The sequence below is a fragment of the Ictidomys tridecemlineatus genome, chromosome 10 (genome assembly GCF_052094955.1).
Source record: "Ictidomys tridecemlineatus isolate mIctTri1 chromosome 10, mIctTri1.hap1, whole genome shotgun sequence".
In the NCBI taxonomy this organism is placed as follows: domain Eukaryota; kingdom Metazoa; phylum Chordata; class Mammalia; order Rodentia; family Sciuridae; genus Ictidomys; species Ictidomys tridecemlineatus.
In genome coordinates, this window is record NC_135486.1 from 87,015,720 (window position 1) to 87,036,628 (window position 20,909).

Genomic DNA, 20,909 nt, shown 5'->3' on the forward strand with positions numbered 1-20,909 from the left:
TAGTTGTCCACATTCTACATTCTAGATTTCAACCCTCATCTTTTATGTGCTAAGAAGCTTTCATATTTTATTCTTTCATAAATGCAGAAAATCAAGTAAGAGGAAATCTTTTTAGCTAGAATTGATGCAGATATGGAAGGGTCTTACACAATTTGTTTGCCAAAGATATGACTTCAAGTGAAGGAATATGATTTTCTACCAATCTTTTAAAGTGACCTTGGAAATGAACGAAAGCTTCTTTGTTCAGGGTTTGGGAGCATGAACATGTACTTGAGTATTCAACTAAAATCTTCACATACACAGAATCCCCAGGCTAAAATTTCCCCTGGGTCTATCAGTGAAGATGGTAAGGAATTAGATTGAAATTGCCAGGTACACAGAATATTTTATGAGCAAAGATTTCCAAACTTTATTTTTAAAAATTCTCAAAGATAGAAATAAAAATCCAACTTTCAGTTAAAATGGAAATATCAGCAGAAAAGAGAACAGCAGAAGAATGAAACCTTCAAAAGAATTTTTTTTCCAAATGAATAGAGCTATTTACCCTGAAGGGCTAGAAAGAAAAAAGGCCAGATATATAGTAATTTTAAGTATGTAAAATTTGTATCCTGTGACTTGTCCTTATCATATGGAGAAAATATGATTTACCAAAGAGAAAGAAAATTCAGCCATAGGAAAAAAATAAGCTTCATAAAAATATATGAGCAAAATTATTACAATCCAGATTACTGAATTGGCCTCCAGAGACTCAGCACTGAATCTTAGATAGTGATGTGCTAGTAAGTGTTTAATAAACTGAACTGCTCTTTAGGAGGGGAGAAAAAAAGCTCTGAGGTATAACTTGTGTTGATTTCCATGGTGTAAATGCTTTCATCATGGCTGTTTTCAGGCTACCAACACAATGTCAGTGAATACAGAGCTGGGAAGAGATGCTCGGTAGCACACTATTATAAATATGATATTTATTTAGTCATACATGGCATTGGGAGCATAGATAATAGGAAAATGTAATAAAAATGATTAGGTATTGAGTTTTGAGTATTCATTACCTTCCAAGAAATACAATGGACTTACATTTACCTTGAAGGTTTAATAATGCCTTTGTTTAACAACTGAGCACCAAAATTTTTGAAATTTTAACAATTGGCTGTCAAGAGCCTTTATGAGGCCAGCTCTAGCACAGCATTGGGTTTAGTCACTGTTTCAAGTGGAGGAGAGTCACAGAAGCATAAGTTCTCAAAGCAACTTTCCTAAGTTATTCCCAAATATTTTTCCTTTGACTTTAATCAATAGTTAACATGATTGATTCCTTTGCTGTGAAGAAGATTATTAGTTTGATACCATCCTGTTTATTGATTCTTGATGTTATTTCTTGCTGGGAAATTCAGTTCCTAAATTGACATGATAGAAAGTTGGGCCTGTATTTTCTTCTAGTAGACTCAGGGTCTCTGGTCTAATGCCTGGGTTCTTGATCCACTTTGAGTTGAGTTTTGTGCAGGGTGAGAGTTAAATTTCATTCTACTATCTATGGATTTCCAGTTTTCCCAGCACCATTTGTTAAAGAGGCTATCTTTTCTCCAATGTATGTTAATACCACCTTTGTCTAGTATTTATGTGGATTTGTCTCTGTCTCTATTCTGTTACATTGGTCCTCATGTCTGTTTTGGAGACCATAGCATGCCATTTTTCTTATTATAGCTCTGTAGTATAATTTGAGGTCTGATATTGTGATGTCTCCTTCACTTTTTTTGTGGGGGAGAGGTACTGGGGATTGAACTCAGGGGTACTAGACCACTGAGCCACATCCCCACTCCTATTTTGTATTTTATTCAGAGAGGTCTCATTGAGTTGCTAAGTGCCTCACCATTGCTGAGGCTGGCTTTGAGCTCATGATTCTCCTGTCTCAACTTCCCAAGCCGCTGGAATAATAGGTGTGCACACCTCGCCCAGCTTCCTTCACTTTTCTCACTAAGGATTGCTTTGGCCATTCCAGGCCTCTTGTTTTCCAAATGAATTTCATGGCTGCTTTTTCTTTTTCTTTTTTTTTTAAACATTTAAAAAAAGCGATTTTTTTTGATTTTTTGTTGATTTTTTTAAAAAAATAAATGACAGCAGAATGCATTACAATTCTTACTACACTTATACAACACAATTTTTCATATCTCTGGTTGTATATAAAGTATGTTGACACCAATTCGTGTCTTCATACATGTACTTTGGATAATGATATCTATCACTTTCCACCATCCTTGCTAATCCCCTGCCCCCTCACTTTCCCTCCCACCCCTCTGCCCTATCTAGAATTCATCTATTCCTCCCACGCTCCTCCTCCCTACTATGAATCAGCCTTCTTATATCAGAGAAAACATTCGGCATTGGTTTTTTTGGGGATTGGCTAACTTCACTTAGCATCACCTTCTCCAGCACCATCCATTTACCTGCAAATGCCATGATTTTGTTCTCTTTTATTGCTGAGTAAAATTCCATTGTATATATATATATATATATATATATATATATATATATATATATATGCCACATTTTGGCAAAGATGTGGGGGAAAAGGTACACTCATACATTGCTGGTGGGACTGCAAATTGGTGCAGCCAATATGGAAAGCAGTGTGAAGATTCTTTGGAAATCTGGGAATGGAACCACCATTTGACCCAGCTATCCCTCTCCTTGGTCTATACCCAAAAGACTTAAAAACAGCATACTACAGGGACAAAACCACATCAATGTTTATAGCAACACAATTCACAATAGCTAAACTGTGGAGCCAACCCAGATGCCCTTCTGTGGATGAATGGATAAAAGAAAAGAAAACATGGCTGCTTTTCTATTTCTATGAGGAACATCATTGGAATTTTAATAGGAATTGCATTAAATCTGTATAGTACTTTCGGTAGTATGGCCATTTTGACTATATTAATTCTGTTTATCCAAGAACATGGGAGATATTTACATCTTCTAAGGTCTTCTTTAATTTCTTTCTTTAGTGTTCTGTAGTTTTCATTGTAGAGGTCTTGACTGTATAACTTTTGCTAGTAAACAGATGGATCTGGAGACTATCATGCTAAGTGAAATAAGCCAATCTCCAAAACCAAAGGCCAAATGTTCTTTCTGATATGCAGATGCTAGCACACAATAAGGGGAGATAGGGCTGGAAAGAAAAGAAGTTCATCAGATTAGACAAAAGGGAATAAATGGAAGGAAGGCAGGGATGGGATTAGGAAAGACAGTGGAATTATTCAGAAATAACTTTCCTGTGTTCATATATGAATACACCACCAGTGAAACTCCATATCATGTACAACCACAAGAAGGGGATCCTAATTAAATAAGTTATATTTTAAGTATGTATAAGATGTCAAATTGACTCTACTGTCATGTATATCTAAAAAGAACAAATAAGAATGAATAAATATTAAAAATAAATAAAATTTAACATAAGAGCCAATTAAGCAAAGAGAACTTTTGAAAACAATCTATCAGAAACATTGTATGCTTGTAGGTCAGTGGTTCTTAACTGACAATTTTGCTCCTGGGGGGACATTTGGGAATAACTAGAGGCATTTCTGATTTTCACACTGGGGCATCTGGTGGCAAGACATGCATTGAAGCTGAGAAACCTGAGCCACAATCCCAGCCCAAATCCCTGGGTTCTTGATCCACTTTGAGTTGAGTTTTGTGCAGGATGAGAGTTAAATTTCATTTTACTACCTATGGATTTCCAGTTTTCCCAGCACCATTTGTTGAAGAGGCTATCTTTTATCCAACATATGTTAATACCACCTTCGTCTAGTATGAGATAAGTGTATTTATATGGATTTGTCTCTGTCTTCTATTCTGTTCCATTGGTCTTCATGTCTGTATTGGAGCCCATAGTATGCCATTTTTGTTATTATAGCTCTATAGTATAATTTGAGGTCTGGCATTGCGATGTCTCCTTTACTTTTGGGTCTTCAGTACAAAGTGACATGCGATACATTTCTTATGAACTAAGTACACAATATTTTCCTCTGTCAGATAACAAGGATTTTGTAACTCATTGTGTCTGCCCTTTATACTTCACTCACAGTAACTATATTAATCCTTGTGCATTTTTTAGGACCCTTATTTTCTGCTTCATATTAATCATATATACAAGTCTTTAATTAATAAGGTAAATTATCCTTAGAAATAGGAAGGGCATGGATGGTCTATTGGGTGTTTGGATGGATGAATGGATGGACGGATGTTTGAACGGAGTTTTGGATGAATGGATGGATACATGAATGGATGGATGGGTGAATGGAAGGAAGGAAAAGGAAAAACAGTAAAAGAGACACTGAAAACAATTAAGTGGCTACCAACAGACCTTTAAATGCTTTATAGGAAATACACTTAAATAAATATTTTTACTTTCAGAGAAAAAATGATCCCTATGCTCTTGCATCCCTGGTGTCCTTTGAAGTTAAGAAGATGCCTTATAAAGATCAGCCAGCTAAACTCCCAGAAGGAAGCATAGCAGTGAGTATCTTTCAAAAATACACGGGCACAAATTACATCATTAAAGTCATTTTTAATCACTGTTTAGGATGTGCTTGGTTTAATTGTTTGCATTGAATTGAGAAAAGTTTCCCATTTTGTACTTCACCATTTTTTATTTCAGTCTGGAAATTTCCTAGTGCCTTTTGATCCGGTTTTTAAACTTCCAATATAAATTTATACCTAAAAAAATTGCAGTGTATTACTAATAGTATTCATTATCTATTAATCAAGCCATTTTGTTTCAGAGAAATTCAGATAGCAACGATCATCATAATGAAATTGTACTTAGTCTTTAGTTGTAATGGCAGCAAGGTGAGTCTCCTTGGGGAGAGAAGAAACCCTTTCTTAGGGCAAGTTAGCCATGGACTGGCTACATGGCTTTAAGAGTCACTACTTCCTCTCTGCGCAAAGAACCATGATTCTGACCTGGAAAGGAAAAAAAAAAAAAGAGCACACAATGAGCTTCAGTTGAATGAAATCTCCTTTTTAAAAAATAGGGCTTATTGAACATCACTGACACCCCAAATCTGTCACAGAACAACTTCTGACATCCTCAGAAATGTGGCAAAGGCTATATAGAAGGATGAAGGTGTGGGTGATAGGGGACCAGCAGGCACCATTACCAAAACTGTGACATTCAAGTTGTGAAGTTAGTCAGAAACCTCTGAAAAACAGATGCTCTGAAATACAGTATTAAGATTTCAGCTTTCATCTCTTGATCATTTCATGGATACTTACAACCCCCAGATTGAACTCTTTGTTATACAAGGTGTGGTTGGCAGGCTGGAGCCTTGGCATCACCTGGGAGATGATTAGAAATACAGGAACTGGCCTCACTCCAGACCTGCTGAATCCCAATCTGCATTTTATCAGAATCATCAGTGGATCCATAAACACACTCAAGTTTGAGAAGCACTACGTTAGATGGTGTATAAGTTGGTCCTATTGATATTTCTTTCTACCTGGGTCTTTATTTATTACTTAATTGTAATAGTTAATCTTTATCACCTAATCTACTTTTAGCAATTTAAATTAAACTGATCCATTGGTCAATGATCCAACTTTGACCAATGGATTAATGAAACAAAATCATTACTCCTGCAGCTTTAAAAATACATAAATATAAATATATATGTGCTAAGATTTCATCCCACATATCTGGACTAGGTAGACCTGAGGTGGGGTCCTGGTGCTGTGCTTTAAAAGCCTTACAAGTAAAATTGATCAAATTGTGTTCTATGCTTGTATGAATATTTCACAATGAATCCCACTACTGTGTGTAATTAATATACACCAATAAAAGAATTTTTAAAAGCCTTACAAGTGCAAATTGTGTAGTGGAACCAGAGTTAAGAACTTAAGCACAAGCAGGTCAGATTACCTAGAAGAAAGCCTAAGGCTTGCAAGATAGAGCCACTCAGATTTGATCCTGGCTCTACTTTGCTCCACTTAGGAAACCTTCCGGGAAGTCACTTAACTTCCCTAAGGCTATTAACCTCATCCACATGTTGGCATTATGAAGGCAATTTTTTAAATTATGTACATAAAGCTCTAATATTGTACGTGGAACAGGTAAATCTCAAGTCTCAACGAATGCTTCTAACATTCCTCAATGTCTCACTTTCTCAGTCAGCCCACATTAATGATAATCAAGATTTGCACAAAGTATTTTGAAGCCAGCATGGCCACATCTTTCTTTGTTTAGATCACCTCTCTTTTTCTCATGACATATCTGCTAAAGCTTAGATTTATGTTCCACCTAGAAAACAGAGGCTTTGGGCTTTTAATATAGAATGTTCATCCAAAGAGGTTCAAAGGCTTATTGCTTGAAGGGAGATAAATCCAATCCCTTTTGTTTTCTCTGAGCACGTGTTCCATAACAGAAACACATGTTACAGTTGATTCCATCAACAGAATAGCATCTTTCTGTGCTGGCCACAGGTGATGGCCTGCTGTTATCAACTCATCTCAAAAGATCCATGAAATGATCAAATGCATGCTTCCTCCAACTCGTCTCCGGTTACCATATTGTGAAGAAATAAAAGTCTTATTATCTTATATAGATGATTTACCACACCATTTAGGTAAAGGTTATTGAAAAAACATTTAAGAATGGAAGAGCTTTCAAGTCTCCTGATATCAAACTGGAGATTTTGCCAGTACAGAGTTAGCTGTGCAATACAGGCAAATAGTTTTTCCATGGATTGAGTTGAGAGAAGAACTCTGGTTGGAGCTGGCAGACAATTTTTGCATCAACATCTTTTCAAAGATCTTGTTGTTCTCTCAAAAAAAAAAAAAAGACCAGCAGAAGAGAATTGCTGTAAGGTAGTAAAATCCATTGGAATGGGTAGTTTTAGAATCATCAGAGTTTCAATCAGCCACTGGGAAAAGACTTTGTGATGAGACTAAATACTTTGTTCTCATTTTCCCAGACATTTGTGCAGTATAGTTAGTTTGTACATCTTTCCAACATGGTCCTAATTCAGCCATTTCTTGAGCCTATGTAAGCTTTACATATAGAAGAAACTAGCAGTTTTCATCTTCTATTTGTATAATATCTGTGTTTATAACAAATGATGCCTTCATGCAGTGTGACATGTGCCCTGTTCACAGGTGAGGCAAAGGTTGTATAAGTCAAAGGGAATGAGAGAACACTGAATCATTATAGCACAAGGGAATAAAGATTACTACTTTATTACTGAACATTATTACTGAACACTATTTTGGTTTACCAATTGTTATGGTTTGACTATGAGGTGTCCCCCAAAAGCTCCTGTGCTAATGCATGAATGTTCAGAAGTGAGGTGATTAGATTATAAAAGCAGTAGCCTAATCAGTTCACCCTAGTTTGAATGAACGAATTGGGCGGTTAACTGTGGGCAGGAGGGGTGTAGCTGGAGAAAGTGGGTCACTCGGGGTGTGCCCTGGAAGCTTTCATCCTTCCTATGGTTCCTTTGTGCCTCTCCTTCCTTTCTTCCATGAGTGGAGTAATTTCCCTCTACCATGCCCTTCTGCCATGATGTTCTGCCTAGCCTTAGGCTTGCAGCAATGTAGTTTGGCCCACCAAGGACCAAACCTTGAAACCACGAGCCAAAATAAATTTTCCCTCCTGGAAGTTGTTCCTATCAGGTATGTTGGTCAAAGAGATTCAAGTCCAACAAAGACCCCAGTGAACCTTGACATTTGCATGCCGTGTCACTAATGCCCAATTCTATAATTTACATCTGGAAAAAGTATTTGTAGTATAATTTCAAAGGGACTCATTAGCAAATATTTTGTGAAAAAACCTTATTTCAAAATTCATATGTAAACTTTAGATCCATTTGATTTTAAGAATTGTTAGCAAAATTTCAACACCTGACAGTAGAATCCTAATATTTGGTGTATAGACTTACGGCAGTGACTACTTACCTTGTAGGAGCAATTTAAATGCTGAAAATGAGGTCAGATCCACTTGGTGTTATTATTTTGTTCTAAATGGCACTGTAGGTAGGGTGGCTTGGTACATTCATTTAAAACATTCTTCTGACCCCACCAAAGTATGTTTATACAAGATTTTATGATACATAAATACAGAGGTCAACATTAATTACATTTGCAAATACAAGGAGTTTTTTCCTTCTATCTTGGTATTTTTTGTAAAAATATACAAAAACATATCATAAATGTCTATGATAAAATGTAGACATTAAAAATTTATTTGTGGTCTTTCGACCATAATTAAAAAAAACAAGATTTATGACATGATGAAGATAAGATTAAATTTTTTCCTATGTAAGATCACTTTAAGAAAATCCAAACCACTTATAATTTATGAATTCCACTTCCTAAACTTGCAGATAATAAGTGAATTGTTAAAATTGTATGCTATACTTTAAGTAACTACAAGTGGTCCAGTGTGGAAACTGCCAGTCATAGGTGGATATTGAGTTCCTGAAATGTGGCCAATGGGACTGAAGAACTAAACTTATAGCTTGATTTCACTTATACTCACTTAGATGTAAAATAAAAAACTGAAGCAAAATGAACTACTTCTTCCATTAAACATTGCTTCTTTTTTTTAGGACTATATTTCCCTCTAACCATTGAAAATTTAGCCATTGTTATGTGTTACTGATGTATAGTGCACACTGGATTCAGAGACATTTTAAAAAAATAAAAAGAGTGTTAGATATCTTTTAAAATGTTTCTAACAACTACATATTTAAATGATAATAAGTTTATTGAAAATAGATAATAGTTAATGCTTAGGGTTAAAATATATTAAAGTTAATGTCCCCAATTTCTTTTCACCCTTATGTGGCTACTAGAAAATTGTAAATTATACATATGGCTCATTGGGAGGAAGCTATAGCCAAAAACAATAAAGAGCTTCAGAGAACACAGAGGGTCTAATAAATAATGTTTCAAACCAATGAAAGAGTCTTACTGTAAATCGTTGCTTAGTCATTAGAAGCCCTAAAAATCTTCTGTTTATTATCTGGTGGATCCTTCAATCCAAGATTCTTGTGGGCTTGTCAAGATGAGCTGTGAGACAAATATAAATATTAGAAATAACAAAGTTTTGGTATTTGTCAACATTTTACTTCCTGGATCAAGCTTCCCCCAAATTAGCCTGCAACTCCATAGTCCTGGCACATATTTAAATAAACCTTGGTCCTATAAAAGTGATCGATTCAACCCTTTCCTTTTAAGCTCACTGGCAGTTTAAGTCTCTAGTTTATTGACACAGTATTGAGTTTCAGGAAAAGCTATGTTTTGCTGGTTTCCACATGCAGGTGAATTACCCCCTTGCCATGGCAGATTTAGAGACATGAATGTCACGGAACTCCCTAGTCACTGTCCTCCCAGAAGGATCTCTCTTTCCAAGACGTGTATGTGACTTTTGTAATTACACATTACATTTGGCTCTTTCCAGGGACAGATCCTCCACATTGCAAGTCTTCAGAACTGCTCTGGGTCACTGTTGTTGATTTTCTGGATTTGCACTGCCCTTGGTGTAGTGACTTTATGAATATGTACCAAAAAGCCAAGAGAGGGCTGGGGCTGTAGCTCAGTGGCAGAGCAGAGTGCTTGCCTGCCTATCAAATGTGAGGCACTGGGCTTGCTCTTAGTACTATATAAAAATAAGCAAATAAAATAAAGGCATTCGGTCCATCTACAACTACAAAAAAAAAAAAAAAGCCTAGAGAAAATTTAGGCAGACACCAAGGTGAAGGAGGTCTCTACAGTTGCAGCCACCTGTAGACTGTGATTGGGCCATCTCAGTGCCATATGGCTGTCATATAGGCAGAGAGTGAGGAGGAAGAATGCTGGCACAGAGAGACCCCCCAAGCTTGTCTTTGAATACTGTGTGTCCCATTCCCCTGATGAACTGCACAGGAATACATGTAGGCAATGTATAGACACGCTTCATCCTAATACTTGAGAGAACTCAGAGAAAAGGTATGAAGCTGTACTTTTTAAATGAATTTAATGTTACTGGAAGCAGACTGGCAACTATTTTGATAATGAGAATTTCAGATTTTGGAACTGAAAGGGAATTTCAAAATTTTGGAATATGACATAGTGATCATTTCCTCACAGACTGTTTTTAGGCCCTGCTGTCCAAATTTTGGGAAGTAAAAGTAAGCAAAAAGCCAGCAAGTTTTATAACTATCCCCATAAAGTAGTACCCTGCTTCAAGGGACTCCATTAAACATATCTTGATCTATTTCATGTTTTATTTGTACATTTTCATCACTATTGAAAAATAACCCTTCAAATGTCTTTATTAGCCCTTTGTAAGTGAACTTCCCTGCCTCTTTCTATAGATAGACCAGTTTTATAGACAATGAATCAAAGCCTGCTCTAGCCAAGTGGCAGAGGCACCTGGCATGCCATAACACTTCCTACTATTAGATGAACAATGTCTATGCTCCTTATTTCATCTCTTTCAAAATTTCCTTAACTTACAAAGCTAGGATTGCTTCCTAAGTTTACCATAAAATAGTAGGAGATAACTTAAGATATTAATTAGGTGAATCAGGAAACTGAAGATTCTGAAGCATCTGTTGCTTTTCTTACCATGAATTTCCCTGTTAACAAATCTGGCTCTTAACAATTTCCCTGTTAGCAAACTTGGCAAGCTCCAACACAGGCAAAAAACAACAACAATGAAAAAACATTTTTTTTCTTGGTGGACTAGAGCTTAGGGAGAAAAAACTTTTATTTTAAAAAATTACCAGAATTGTCCTTGGCTCCAGATTTCTCTCTCCTGGGTCATTGTAACTGGACTCTGAGCAGATGATCGCTACTGTTCCTTTCTTTTCCAAAATTCTGAAATTCTCATTACCAAAACTGTGTCAGTTTGCTTCCAGTAAAATTATGTTGAAATATTACTCCATGTCCTTTTCCAGAGTACTGAAAATGTTAGGATTGAGCAGTGATTTCATGTGTATCATCATATGTAACTAACCAAGGCAAAGAAACATAAAGAGAAATCATCTAGGTTCTGATATGCTCATGCAGTCACATATACACAAAGGATCATCTTAGAATAAATTACCGGAGCTGTAGAATCCAAGTGGCATTGCAACCATTTGGGGTCCTTAAAATGCTTTTTTCCAATATGCGAACCATGTGTCTCATCCTTGAACAGTGGCAAGCAGCAGTTATGATGCCATCATTGGGATAGAATGTCACCCTTTCTTATTGATGAAAAGGGGAAAATGCTAACAAGGAACATTAATAGGCAAAGGGAGAAAGTGTAGTGGTAAGTAGATTAAGGTCAGCCTTTTTCTTATTTAGAAGGTCTGTCAAGTCTCTGGCACTGCTGTCAATGTTGAGTGACTACTAATCTCCCTATTCTGTGGATTCCATTGTTTAATCTGGATAAAAAATGATACCCAGGGCTGTAGATCCCAGGACTATAGAATCAGTGAATTTGGGCATCACCACCACCATATCTGTATATAGGGGAAGTGAACTGAAAGGGGATGAGCAATTTAAAAACCAGGACAAGCTGAGAAGACCATCAGCAAGGTGCCCACATCTAGTTAAGAAGGCAGAACAGAAGAGGGAGCATGGTTAGGGCCCAATACTTGGATTCAGGCTATGAAAATATCCAGACATTTCCTGCCAAGGGCAAGTTCCATAGCCACCAACCTTAGTCATGATTGTATCCTCTCCTGATGAGTGGGTTGTAGAATTGTGGTCTAGAGTTCTTGGGCATGTTTCAGGATGTTTGGAATCATGATTCTTTCAAACAGCATACTTAAAACTAGGAACACACAGACCATTAGTGAAAGCCATGCTTACTCTCTGTTAAAACCTGGCATTCCTATATTGGTGAGTAACATTTGAGTCCAATAATTTTTATTTTCTTTCCCAAAAGGTTTTAGTAGCATGGCCGGGTCTCTCCTTGCTTTTTCTAGGGGCAGGGAGCAGTCTGCAGCTTCCTTGCACAGATTCCCAGCACACAAGCAATAGAAGTTCTTCTTCCGTCCACTCTGGGAGGCAAGGATGGGTCATAGGTGTGGAGCATGCCATCCAGCTAGAAAGGTCTCATTTTCCTCCAAGCTCCTTCACAACAGTGGGGAATGAAATGGGATCCAATCTCCAGATGCTTATTTCAATTTTGCACCCAAAATTGGATTTACCATTGAAGGGGGCTCCAACACATCAAGATGACATTTACTTTGCTCACTGCCACTGCATCAATCTAGATAACATCAGAGATTCTCCAAAGGACAATGGTATTTACTTGAGAATAGAACAGCAGTGCAATGGAAATATGCATGCTGTAGTAAACAGTAAGCATATTTAAAGAGGTTGCAGCAAGGAAAAATGTTTAAAGGCAAAAACTGAGAGGATTATATAAAATGGGGTGAAATAATAATCCTGAACCACAGAGTCTTTAAAAAAGCTAGAAGAAAACAATTTTACAAAGCTGTTTGGCCAGCAAGTATCTGTGCAATTTTAGACTGGCATCCCCTTTGTTACTAAATAAATTAAGCTGAAAAGGGGGTCAGCAGGTGTTCAAATCTAGTTAGAAATCATCAAGAAGGTTAGAATTCATCTAATCCAATCTGATCATTTTACAGATGATACAATTGAGTCCCAGAAGAACTAAGCAATTTCCACCACTAACAATTGCCAGTCGTGGGACTCTTTAGATTCTGTGCTCTATCAGTGAAGGAGACCCCAGTATTTGAAACCCAATTTAAAGTTCTTTCTTTCCACCTTGTTGGTTCCTGGTCTGCAGCAACACACGACTAAATTAGTCAGGGTCACTCCAAGTGAATTGGGCTAGCTAATAAATAATCACAGGCACAGAAAGTAACTTTTTTCTTGGGGTTCAGAGATAGCTCCTCTGCCCCAGTTCCCACTAGGGAACTGGGAGGGGCAGATGAAGCATGTCTGAAACCATCCTATTTATTGAGGGGAGCTGTTCATACAACATCCCACCCCAAAAAGGTAAGGGGTAGTATTACAAAGGAACAAGAAGGCAGCCCACTCCATTAGATAACACCCACTCCCAAAGCCTCACTCCCCTGCTGAGTGGAGATGGGGATCCACCTGCTTCCACACAGGGAAGCCAGTCTCCACATTTCCATCCCTCAAAGCTAGGGGGCGCTCAGCTACTATATGGCAGCTCCCAACACTGGTCCACTTCTCCCTGTCCGCGACCACGCCCCCTCTCCCCCCACCCCTTGCCCGTGACAAGTCAATCAGTCATGAAGCATCTATCATTAAGACTTTCACCCCATATGCCCAGACCTGGACATAGGCTTGTTTTTTCAAGTCCGTGTTCAAATGCTTAATCTCACAAATCTCTCCTTAAAACGATTTCAGTTATTATATGGATCTGTTCAGAACTATCCTCAGTGTTATACAAGCAATTGCCGCCTTATTTCACCAAAGCATTTTTTCAAAGCTCGAAGCTTATTTGCTTTATTTTCATTTCAGATTAAGACCTCAGTTATTTGGGCAACCCCAAATGTATCCTTCTCCATCCCACTGTGGGTCATAATACTAGCAATACTTCTTGGATTGTTGGTTCTGGCCATTTTAACCTTAGCTTTATGGAAGGTAAGTTGATTTCCTTTATTTTTACTTTTGAACTGCAGAAGTCACTCTGCAGATATTGATAGAAAGATATTATTAGGGATTTTAAAAGATAATACTAAAGGCATCATTTAGAGGTTTTGAAAGATATAAAGGATATAAAGGGAAAATTGTGTTTTATTTGCTTTAACATACTTGATTTGTTTGTGTGGCTCATATCTAAGAAAAAAGGGGGTATTTGTTGTTGGTTTTATCTTGAGATTTCTTGTGAATAAAAATATAGAAACTTAGGCTTTATTAACTAGGTAGGACCTGTGATCTTCTGTCCAATATTCTTGGAGTGATAATGTTATTATGAAATTTCATTGACCAAGATCTTAAGCTTCTTATTGACATTGTACTATCAGTAATCCTTTGAGGGATTTTTTTTCTAAACACTGCACTGATGCAATTAAAATGTCAGTTCTAATTTTTTATTTTGATTAATTAAGCCAAATGGATCATGAATATCATAAGATGCTTGAACTTGTTTTTTAATCTTGCCAAGTAATTTGTCTTTATTGGGATCCATAACTTATTCTGTAATGTGTTATACTGAGGTTTATTCTAAAAGTCTGCAATGGGAATTTAATGCTGGCCCCAAAACATGTACAACTGCCAAGTCCTACAGAGCTTTCCATTCCAAAAGAGAAACAATGCAATGATTACATGACTGTAAGCTAATTCAGTCACATCTTAGTTAATCACTATTGTTGTGGTTCCCTAAAAAACATTGCGTATTTTTATTTTGAAACAATTTGTAGCATGCTTAACAGACCCATAAACTGAAAGAGCCTTGGCTCCAGTGAAAGAATGGTTTTTCTAATCATTATCACCTATTTTGTGCCATCCTGAGCCCACATAGTCAATGGAACATATTTAGAAATGACTTTTGTATTATTCTGCTATTTTTATAACTTTATTTCCAATAAATATAAAGTACAATCCAAAGTACCAAATGACAGAGCATTCTGCTAACAAAACAAAAAAAGCTCATGTTGGGCTTCCAATACAAGAAACAATAAATAAGAATTGAGGTTCCAGATTCCTAGGAAAAGATACATCCTCCTTGGTGAAATTCAGGAGGAAGAAGATTCTACAATCATCTCTTCCCAAGTTAATCTATGTAAAGTCACTAAAATGCCTAAAAAACAAATCAGCTCTCCCTCTATGTACTGCATGTCCCACCCTGTGCAGAGGGATATGTAGCACACTTTCTTCCTTTAATCCACCCCATGGCCACCTACAGAATTCTTTAGGAGATAATGTCCCTTTTGTGGTCAACAATTAGCACTGTTGCTGACTCAGCAAAGATGCAGAAAAGCAGATAGGGCATCCTTGGGACACACTGCTGTAATCCCAGGAGAATATCCAACAATCATGAGTGGTTGGTATAAAACAAGTACTTTCTACCACTACTACCCAAACACTCTGCCCTCCTGCCCACCTTGACCCATGCCATAAATTCTCTCCAGGTAAACAACATGCTACCTTCTCCTCTTAATTTGGAGAACTGGGCAGATTGTATTTACACAGCCCCAAGTTCCTTAGGAAATACATAAAGTGAAAATTCTTTAAATGAGGGAACTCCACAGGTTCCCCAAATGGCTTGATTTTATACCCTGTTTTTCTTTTCGTAGTGCGGGTTCTTTGACAGAGCAAGACCTCCTCAGGATGATATGGCTGACAGGGAACAGCTGACCAGTGACAAAACTCCTGAGGCGTGACAAGGAAAAGCAATGACCAAAAACCCAAACACTGATCCTGTTCAAAGAAAAGAAAGGACATAAGGGCTAAATAAAGGCTTTCCTGTACCTGCCAGTGACCTAGGAATTGTAGGGCCCCTGAGATTATCACCTCATCTGCTCCACACTTTAGGAAAGTTTCCATAGAGCCCGGAAAACCTTCTGGAACAAGGAGATGCCTACACTGTAGAAGCAATCAGCATCATGGAAGATTTCTTTTGCTTTCCTCATTCCATATTTGACAGACATTTTGAAATGGTTGAAATGGGAATGAGAATTCAAGTTGTTGTCCAGGTCAATCCAACTTGAGTTGCAAAGTCGAAATGTCAGAATCACTATAGAATTGGGGTGAACTAAGACTGAACTGTCCAACACTACTGTATCCAGTGGAATATCTGACATCTCCCTATGGAAAAGAAACATTTTGAATGAAGTGATGGCTCAGGGAGATAAGCAATAGTTGTCGGTACTGTGAAAGTACTTTTGAAATGACAAAGATCATTCTGTAAGCGGGGAGAAATTTTTTATTTATTTATTTTCCATTTCTCTAAGTTCAGATTCTGGTTGTCTAGAGGATTTGGAAATTAAGATTTGGTTAGCTAGTTTTCTGAATCGCTCACCTCTTTTCTTCCTATGATAACCACTTTGTGCAGTAACATTAACAGACCATATTAAGAAAAAGCAAATTGATATTAGAAGTTTGTTTTATTTAATATTTTCCTGCCTCCATACCAGAAATCACTACTATTCACACTCTCTGAAACTCACAGTTGTTTCATTTAGCCTAACAAAAATGTTGCATTTTTATTTCATTTCATATATATATATTTTTTTTAAATATTTCCACTCACTTAGTTAATACATGATTTTCAAGGTACTCATCACACTATGTGGTGTTTTAAAGTAATGGTAAAATTTCTAGAGTCCATTAATAAAAAAGAAATTTAACAATATGGATAAACATAATTTTAATAGCTATAACAAGCAACACCAATATTTACCTTAGGATTAAATACCTGTTTTCCCTGCTATACTTCATGCTTGTATACACAAAGAAAACATGTTGAAGACAAATAGGATGGAAACATGTAAGTTATATAGATGTGAGACAAACCTAGAAAACTAATTCCTAAAGATTTTATTTAAAGTTGCTTATTCCAACTTTATTATTCATTTTTTGCTAATCTTTATAGTATATATCCTTGGAGGATAATCTTTTATTTAAGCTATTTTCCCATCATCTTTAATTTAACCATCAATACTTTTGTTTAAAACACTTGTAAATAATCCATAATCATGTGTAATATTATCATTTTGAAATAAGATTGGCTAGCCAAATTCATAGTCTGCACAATTTTGTATACTTTTTTGTATACTTTTTATAATAATGGGAAATTACTATGAAGAAATGCTGAACAAATTTTTATGTGCAATACTTTATAGACCTATGTATCTAAGGCATGTTTACACTGGCATTAGTTTTTTTAATTAATATCCTGAATATTAAATATGATAGAACAAGCTGACTATAATCCTCAAGTTTACAAAGCAGTTAGAAAAAAATTGTGTCCCAATTTCAACAATCACACTTTATTTGAAAAATGAGCCAAACTCACAGACACTAAATTTTATGTTGTGCATTAATCTGGAGAGAAGCCATTTGGCTACAGCTGCAGAACTTCATTGGAAAGCAGACGAAAAGCACATGGAAAAACACATTGTTGCAGTTCATCTTCTTTTTGCTTGTGAATTAAATCCTGTCCTGGTAGCTATTTCATGTCTGTTAGGAGCTGAAGCCAAGCTCTCAGTCTGTACGGCTGATGGTAAAGAAGCATGATGCTTGCCTCTAAGAGACTGAGGATCCCACACCAGCCTCTGGGGGTCTTTGGTGTTCAACCTTTAGGTAGAACTGGTTTTACAGATTGTTGACCATCTGTCATCTATAAGATGTGGCCTAAGGGAAGCCAGGCAACTCTCTCTCCCCCAGATAATGGCCTGACTTTTGTTGTATCTGATTTGTGACCAACAAAAATTGGCCTTGGGACTTTTGGTCATAGACCTGACAAAGTGCACCCTTTGCCTTGAAGAAACTTAGAGACAAACATAGGGAACTGCATAGATAGTTCATGCAGACACCTGAGAAAACTAGAGATGCCCGGAATGGGACTCAGAACAAAGTAAGGCATGAGAACTTCACAGTCACAGCCGGGAGGACATGGCTGCCAGTAGGCACTGTGAGGGAGCATCCTATGCACAAAGTCCCTCAGAACCTCAGAACGTGGAAGCAAGTGGAGGAAGGGAGGAGATAAGGTCGGGTGAGCCTTCCAGTCACGGATTCTTTGGCACTCCCTCTGCATGGAGAGCACCCTGGCTGCACTGAGGAGATAATGCTTACAGCTTTGCCTATTTCTTTCCTAAGTCCCAATGCCCTGTGCTCCTCTTAGAACCTATTTGTATTTCTCTTCAAAGAATTCCCTTTTCCAATTCTTGCAGCTGGTTTTTAAGATATGGGAAAATGGCCAAATTAAGTTTTATAAACTTGGAGATTTTTTTTATGCAGTAAATGAATAACAAATACTAGTTACCACTGAAACCCCACTCTTAAAACTCAAATATTGTTTTATTTAAATATATTTGTAGATATCTGTGAAGAATTTTCAGGTACCTAATTTACCTTGTCGTTAATAAAACTGAAATTAAAGACATGATGGAATATTTGTGTTTCATTTTATGCACAACATACAGCTTTGCTATTATAGCCAGAAAAAAAATCATTCTTATACCTTTATACTTTTAAAATCTTTTAATATTGGAAGAAATTTAAAGCAAAACTACATGATCCTTGGGATGATGAAGTTTCTACTTAGATTGTGGACATGGTTGTTCAACTCTGTGAGTATGTAAAAACTATTGAATTATACACTTTAAATGGGTAAATTTATGCTGTGTGAATTATATCTGAATAAAGAGATTAAATATTTTTAGTCACTCCTAATATTTCCACCCTTAAACAACTGATTTCTTTACATTGCCTTTTAAATTTTGTCCACATGCACATCTTAGCTCCTTTTTCTTCTTATTTCCCTTGTACCTTTGACCAACATCATTTCTTCTCCTATCCTCCAATAGCATTTTGTAAATGACTTCACCTTTCCATCTGTTTACATGACCATATTCCATCTGAACTAACCCTCAATGAAGAAGAAATTATATCTTTTCATCTGTGTTTTGTAAACCAAGCAACAACACCTACCATATATATATAAATGATGCTCAAGAATTCTCCTAGAATAAATGAATTAATGTATTCTGTGTGCATAGTAATAATCATGGTGACATGCATTTTGAAATCCACTTCCATGACTAAGCACCAGAGTACACACAAATGTGTATACATCCTCCTGTTTACAAGGCCCATACAATGCTATTACCAGTTGAGCATCCTTAATCCAAGCATCTCAAATCTGAAATGCTCCAAAATCTAAAACCTTTTGAGCAGTGACATGATGCCACAAGTGGAAAATTCCACACCTGACTTCATGCAATGTGCCACAGTCAAAACACAGGTGAACTAAAAGTACTGTATAAAATTGCCTTCAGGCTCCGTGTATAAGCATATATGAAACATAAATGAACTTCATGTTCAGACAGGTCTCACCCCCAAGATCTCTCATCATGTATGTATGAATATTCCAAAATCCAAAATATTTCTGGTGACAAGCATCTTGTATAAGAGATGATCAACTCGTATAATAGTTTCCCAATGTTCTATTCAACTAGCAAACCACATTTATTTAACCATCTCCCTCTTGTTGGGAATAACTGTTCACAGCTTTATACATTAAGAATAGCATCAAACTGAATACTATCATATGTGGGGCATTCTTTTTTTATTCCACTGAATGAAGTTTCAAGGAGGGGGAGTGCTTAGTGAAAGTATATAAAGATGTTTATAGCTCCTGATCACATGTTGCTCTTAAGAAGACTGTATCAATTTGCATCAACTTAAACACATCATTTTCTTCACAATTCTGTCATCATTATTTAAATGGTTTGGTGATAGTTTTTGGATTTTATTTTCATTTATATTTCACTAAAATTCAGTGAATTTAATGCACATGTTTAATATTGAGTTCTGATATATATCAGCCACTCTATACAACCAATTTATTGGCTACATATCACAAGACATTTATATACTTGCCATTTCTCTCACTGACGTTCTGAATCTCAACAAAAAGAACCTACTTCTGAGTACTTTCCCTGTGGCTCAGAGCAAGCAGTTGGATGAATCCTTCACTTCATATTGTATGTCATTTGCCCTTCAAAACCGAGACATATCTAAAAGCTGATGGTGATCCAGAGGTACTTGTGTATCTAAGAGGAAGAAGATATGCTAAACCAAATCTGAGAAAGGGGAATATGGGTGCCGAAGATCAAGATAGAAGCACCCAACCCAGTAAAACTAGTCTCTTCAGGGTTAGACTTGCCTGAGGCACACACAGAAGGATCCATCCTGAGTCAGCCCCACTGGTTAAAGCCTGCACATATTCACAGTGAGCAAGAAGAGGAACTCTTTTTCATGATACTAAAATACTTTGTACATATAAGGTGAAACTCCGCCATCTCAACAAATTCTATTGATTTCCTTGCTCCTTTCCTCCATTTTATGTGTGAACACTTTACTGCACTAATACCTTATAAACATTGAGTTGGGATTGGTTTCCTAGACAGGGAAAAATGAGAAAAGGCTTACTTCTCACAGAATTCTCTGGCAAGGTAGAATTCCCTTACAAGGTGCACACTTCCTCTGTGAAATTTACAGCACCAATTCAGTTTAACCCTATAGAAGGATCTCTCTGGTGCTCTCAGGAAGAGCATAAACAGGAAAACCTTGGTCTGATATCTATGATTGCTAAGTCAGTGACTCCCTAGAGTCTAATGTTCTTTTTTCAAAACAGAAGATATTGATTTCTTTAGCATGAAGATTTTAAAACATTTAAAATTTAGGCTCATTTGAAAGCTCAGTAAAACCCTAATTCTCCCAGCAATGCTTAGTTCAGTGGTGAGTTCAGAATGGCCAGTGTACATGAGGTACAACTTGGCTTGCCATTTTTAAATTTCTCCACCCCACCCGCAAAATACCATCTGCTTGACACACTGCCTTTGAAATTGTTTATGAGCAAGTTCTCTGTTATTTATGATTGTTGGACAAAATCCATATGGAAATGTAGCCTGATACTAGGGCCTCTTGACAATAAAAAGTCTTGAATTTAACTTCTATTGGCGCCATGATATGACACAGTAGGAATGTTCTTAATATCTCCATGCCGTTGCTTATTTTGATTGTGCGTTGTGTTATAGAAACAACCAGGTCATCAACAAATTATTCTGCTCTCCAACTGTTAGATGGAATTCTTTTTTAAGTAGTAACAGTGGACCTCCCTCGTTTCAAAGTTTTAGATTTCACCTTTTATTCACTTAATTGACTGTAGGGTACAGACATATTTACAATTTTTACTTCCCCAAGGATTTTTAATTTTA

General features: G+C 36.8%; 1 protein-coding gene across 2 annotated transcripts in view; it reads left to right on the forward strand.

Annotated features, from left to right (window-relative positions):
* Itga8 (integrin subunit alpha 8) overlaps positions 1 to 16,499 on the forward strand; it is a 168,619-nt gene extending 152,120 nt beyond the window's left edge. For both annotated transcript variants that reach the window (XM_078023365.1, XM_005330865.5), the window contains 3 exons: positions 4,411 to 4,512; positions 13,483 to 13,605; positions 15,261 to 16,499. In XM_078023365.1, coding sequence (XP_077879491.1) covers positions 4,411 to 4,512; positions 13,483 to 13,605; positions 15,261 to 15,347 — 312 coding nt within the window. In that variant the 3' untranslated portion in view covers positions 15,348 to 16,499. The remainder of the gene's footprint in view (positions 1 to 4,410; positions 4,513 to 13,482; positions 13,606 to 15,260) is intronic.
* Positions 16,500 to 20,909: the final 4,410 nt, after the last annotated feature.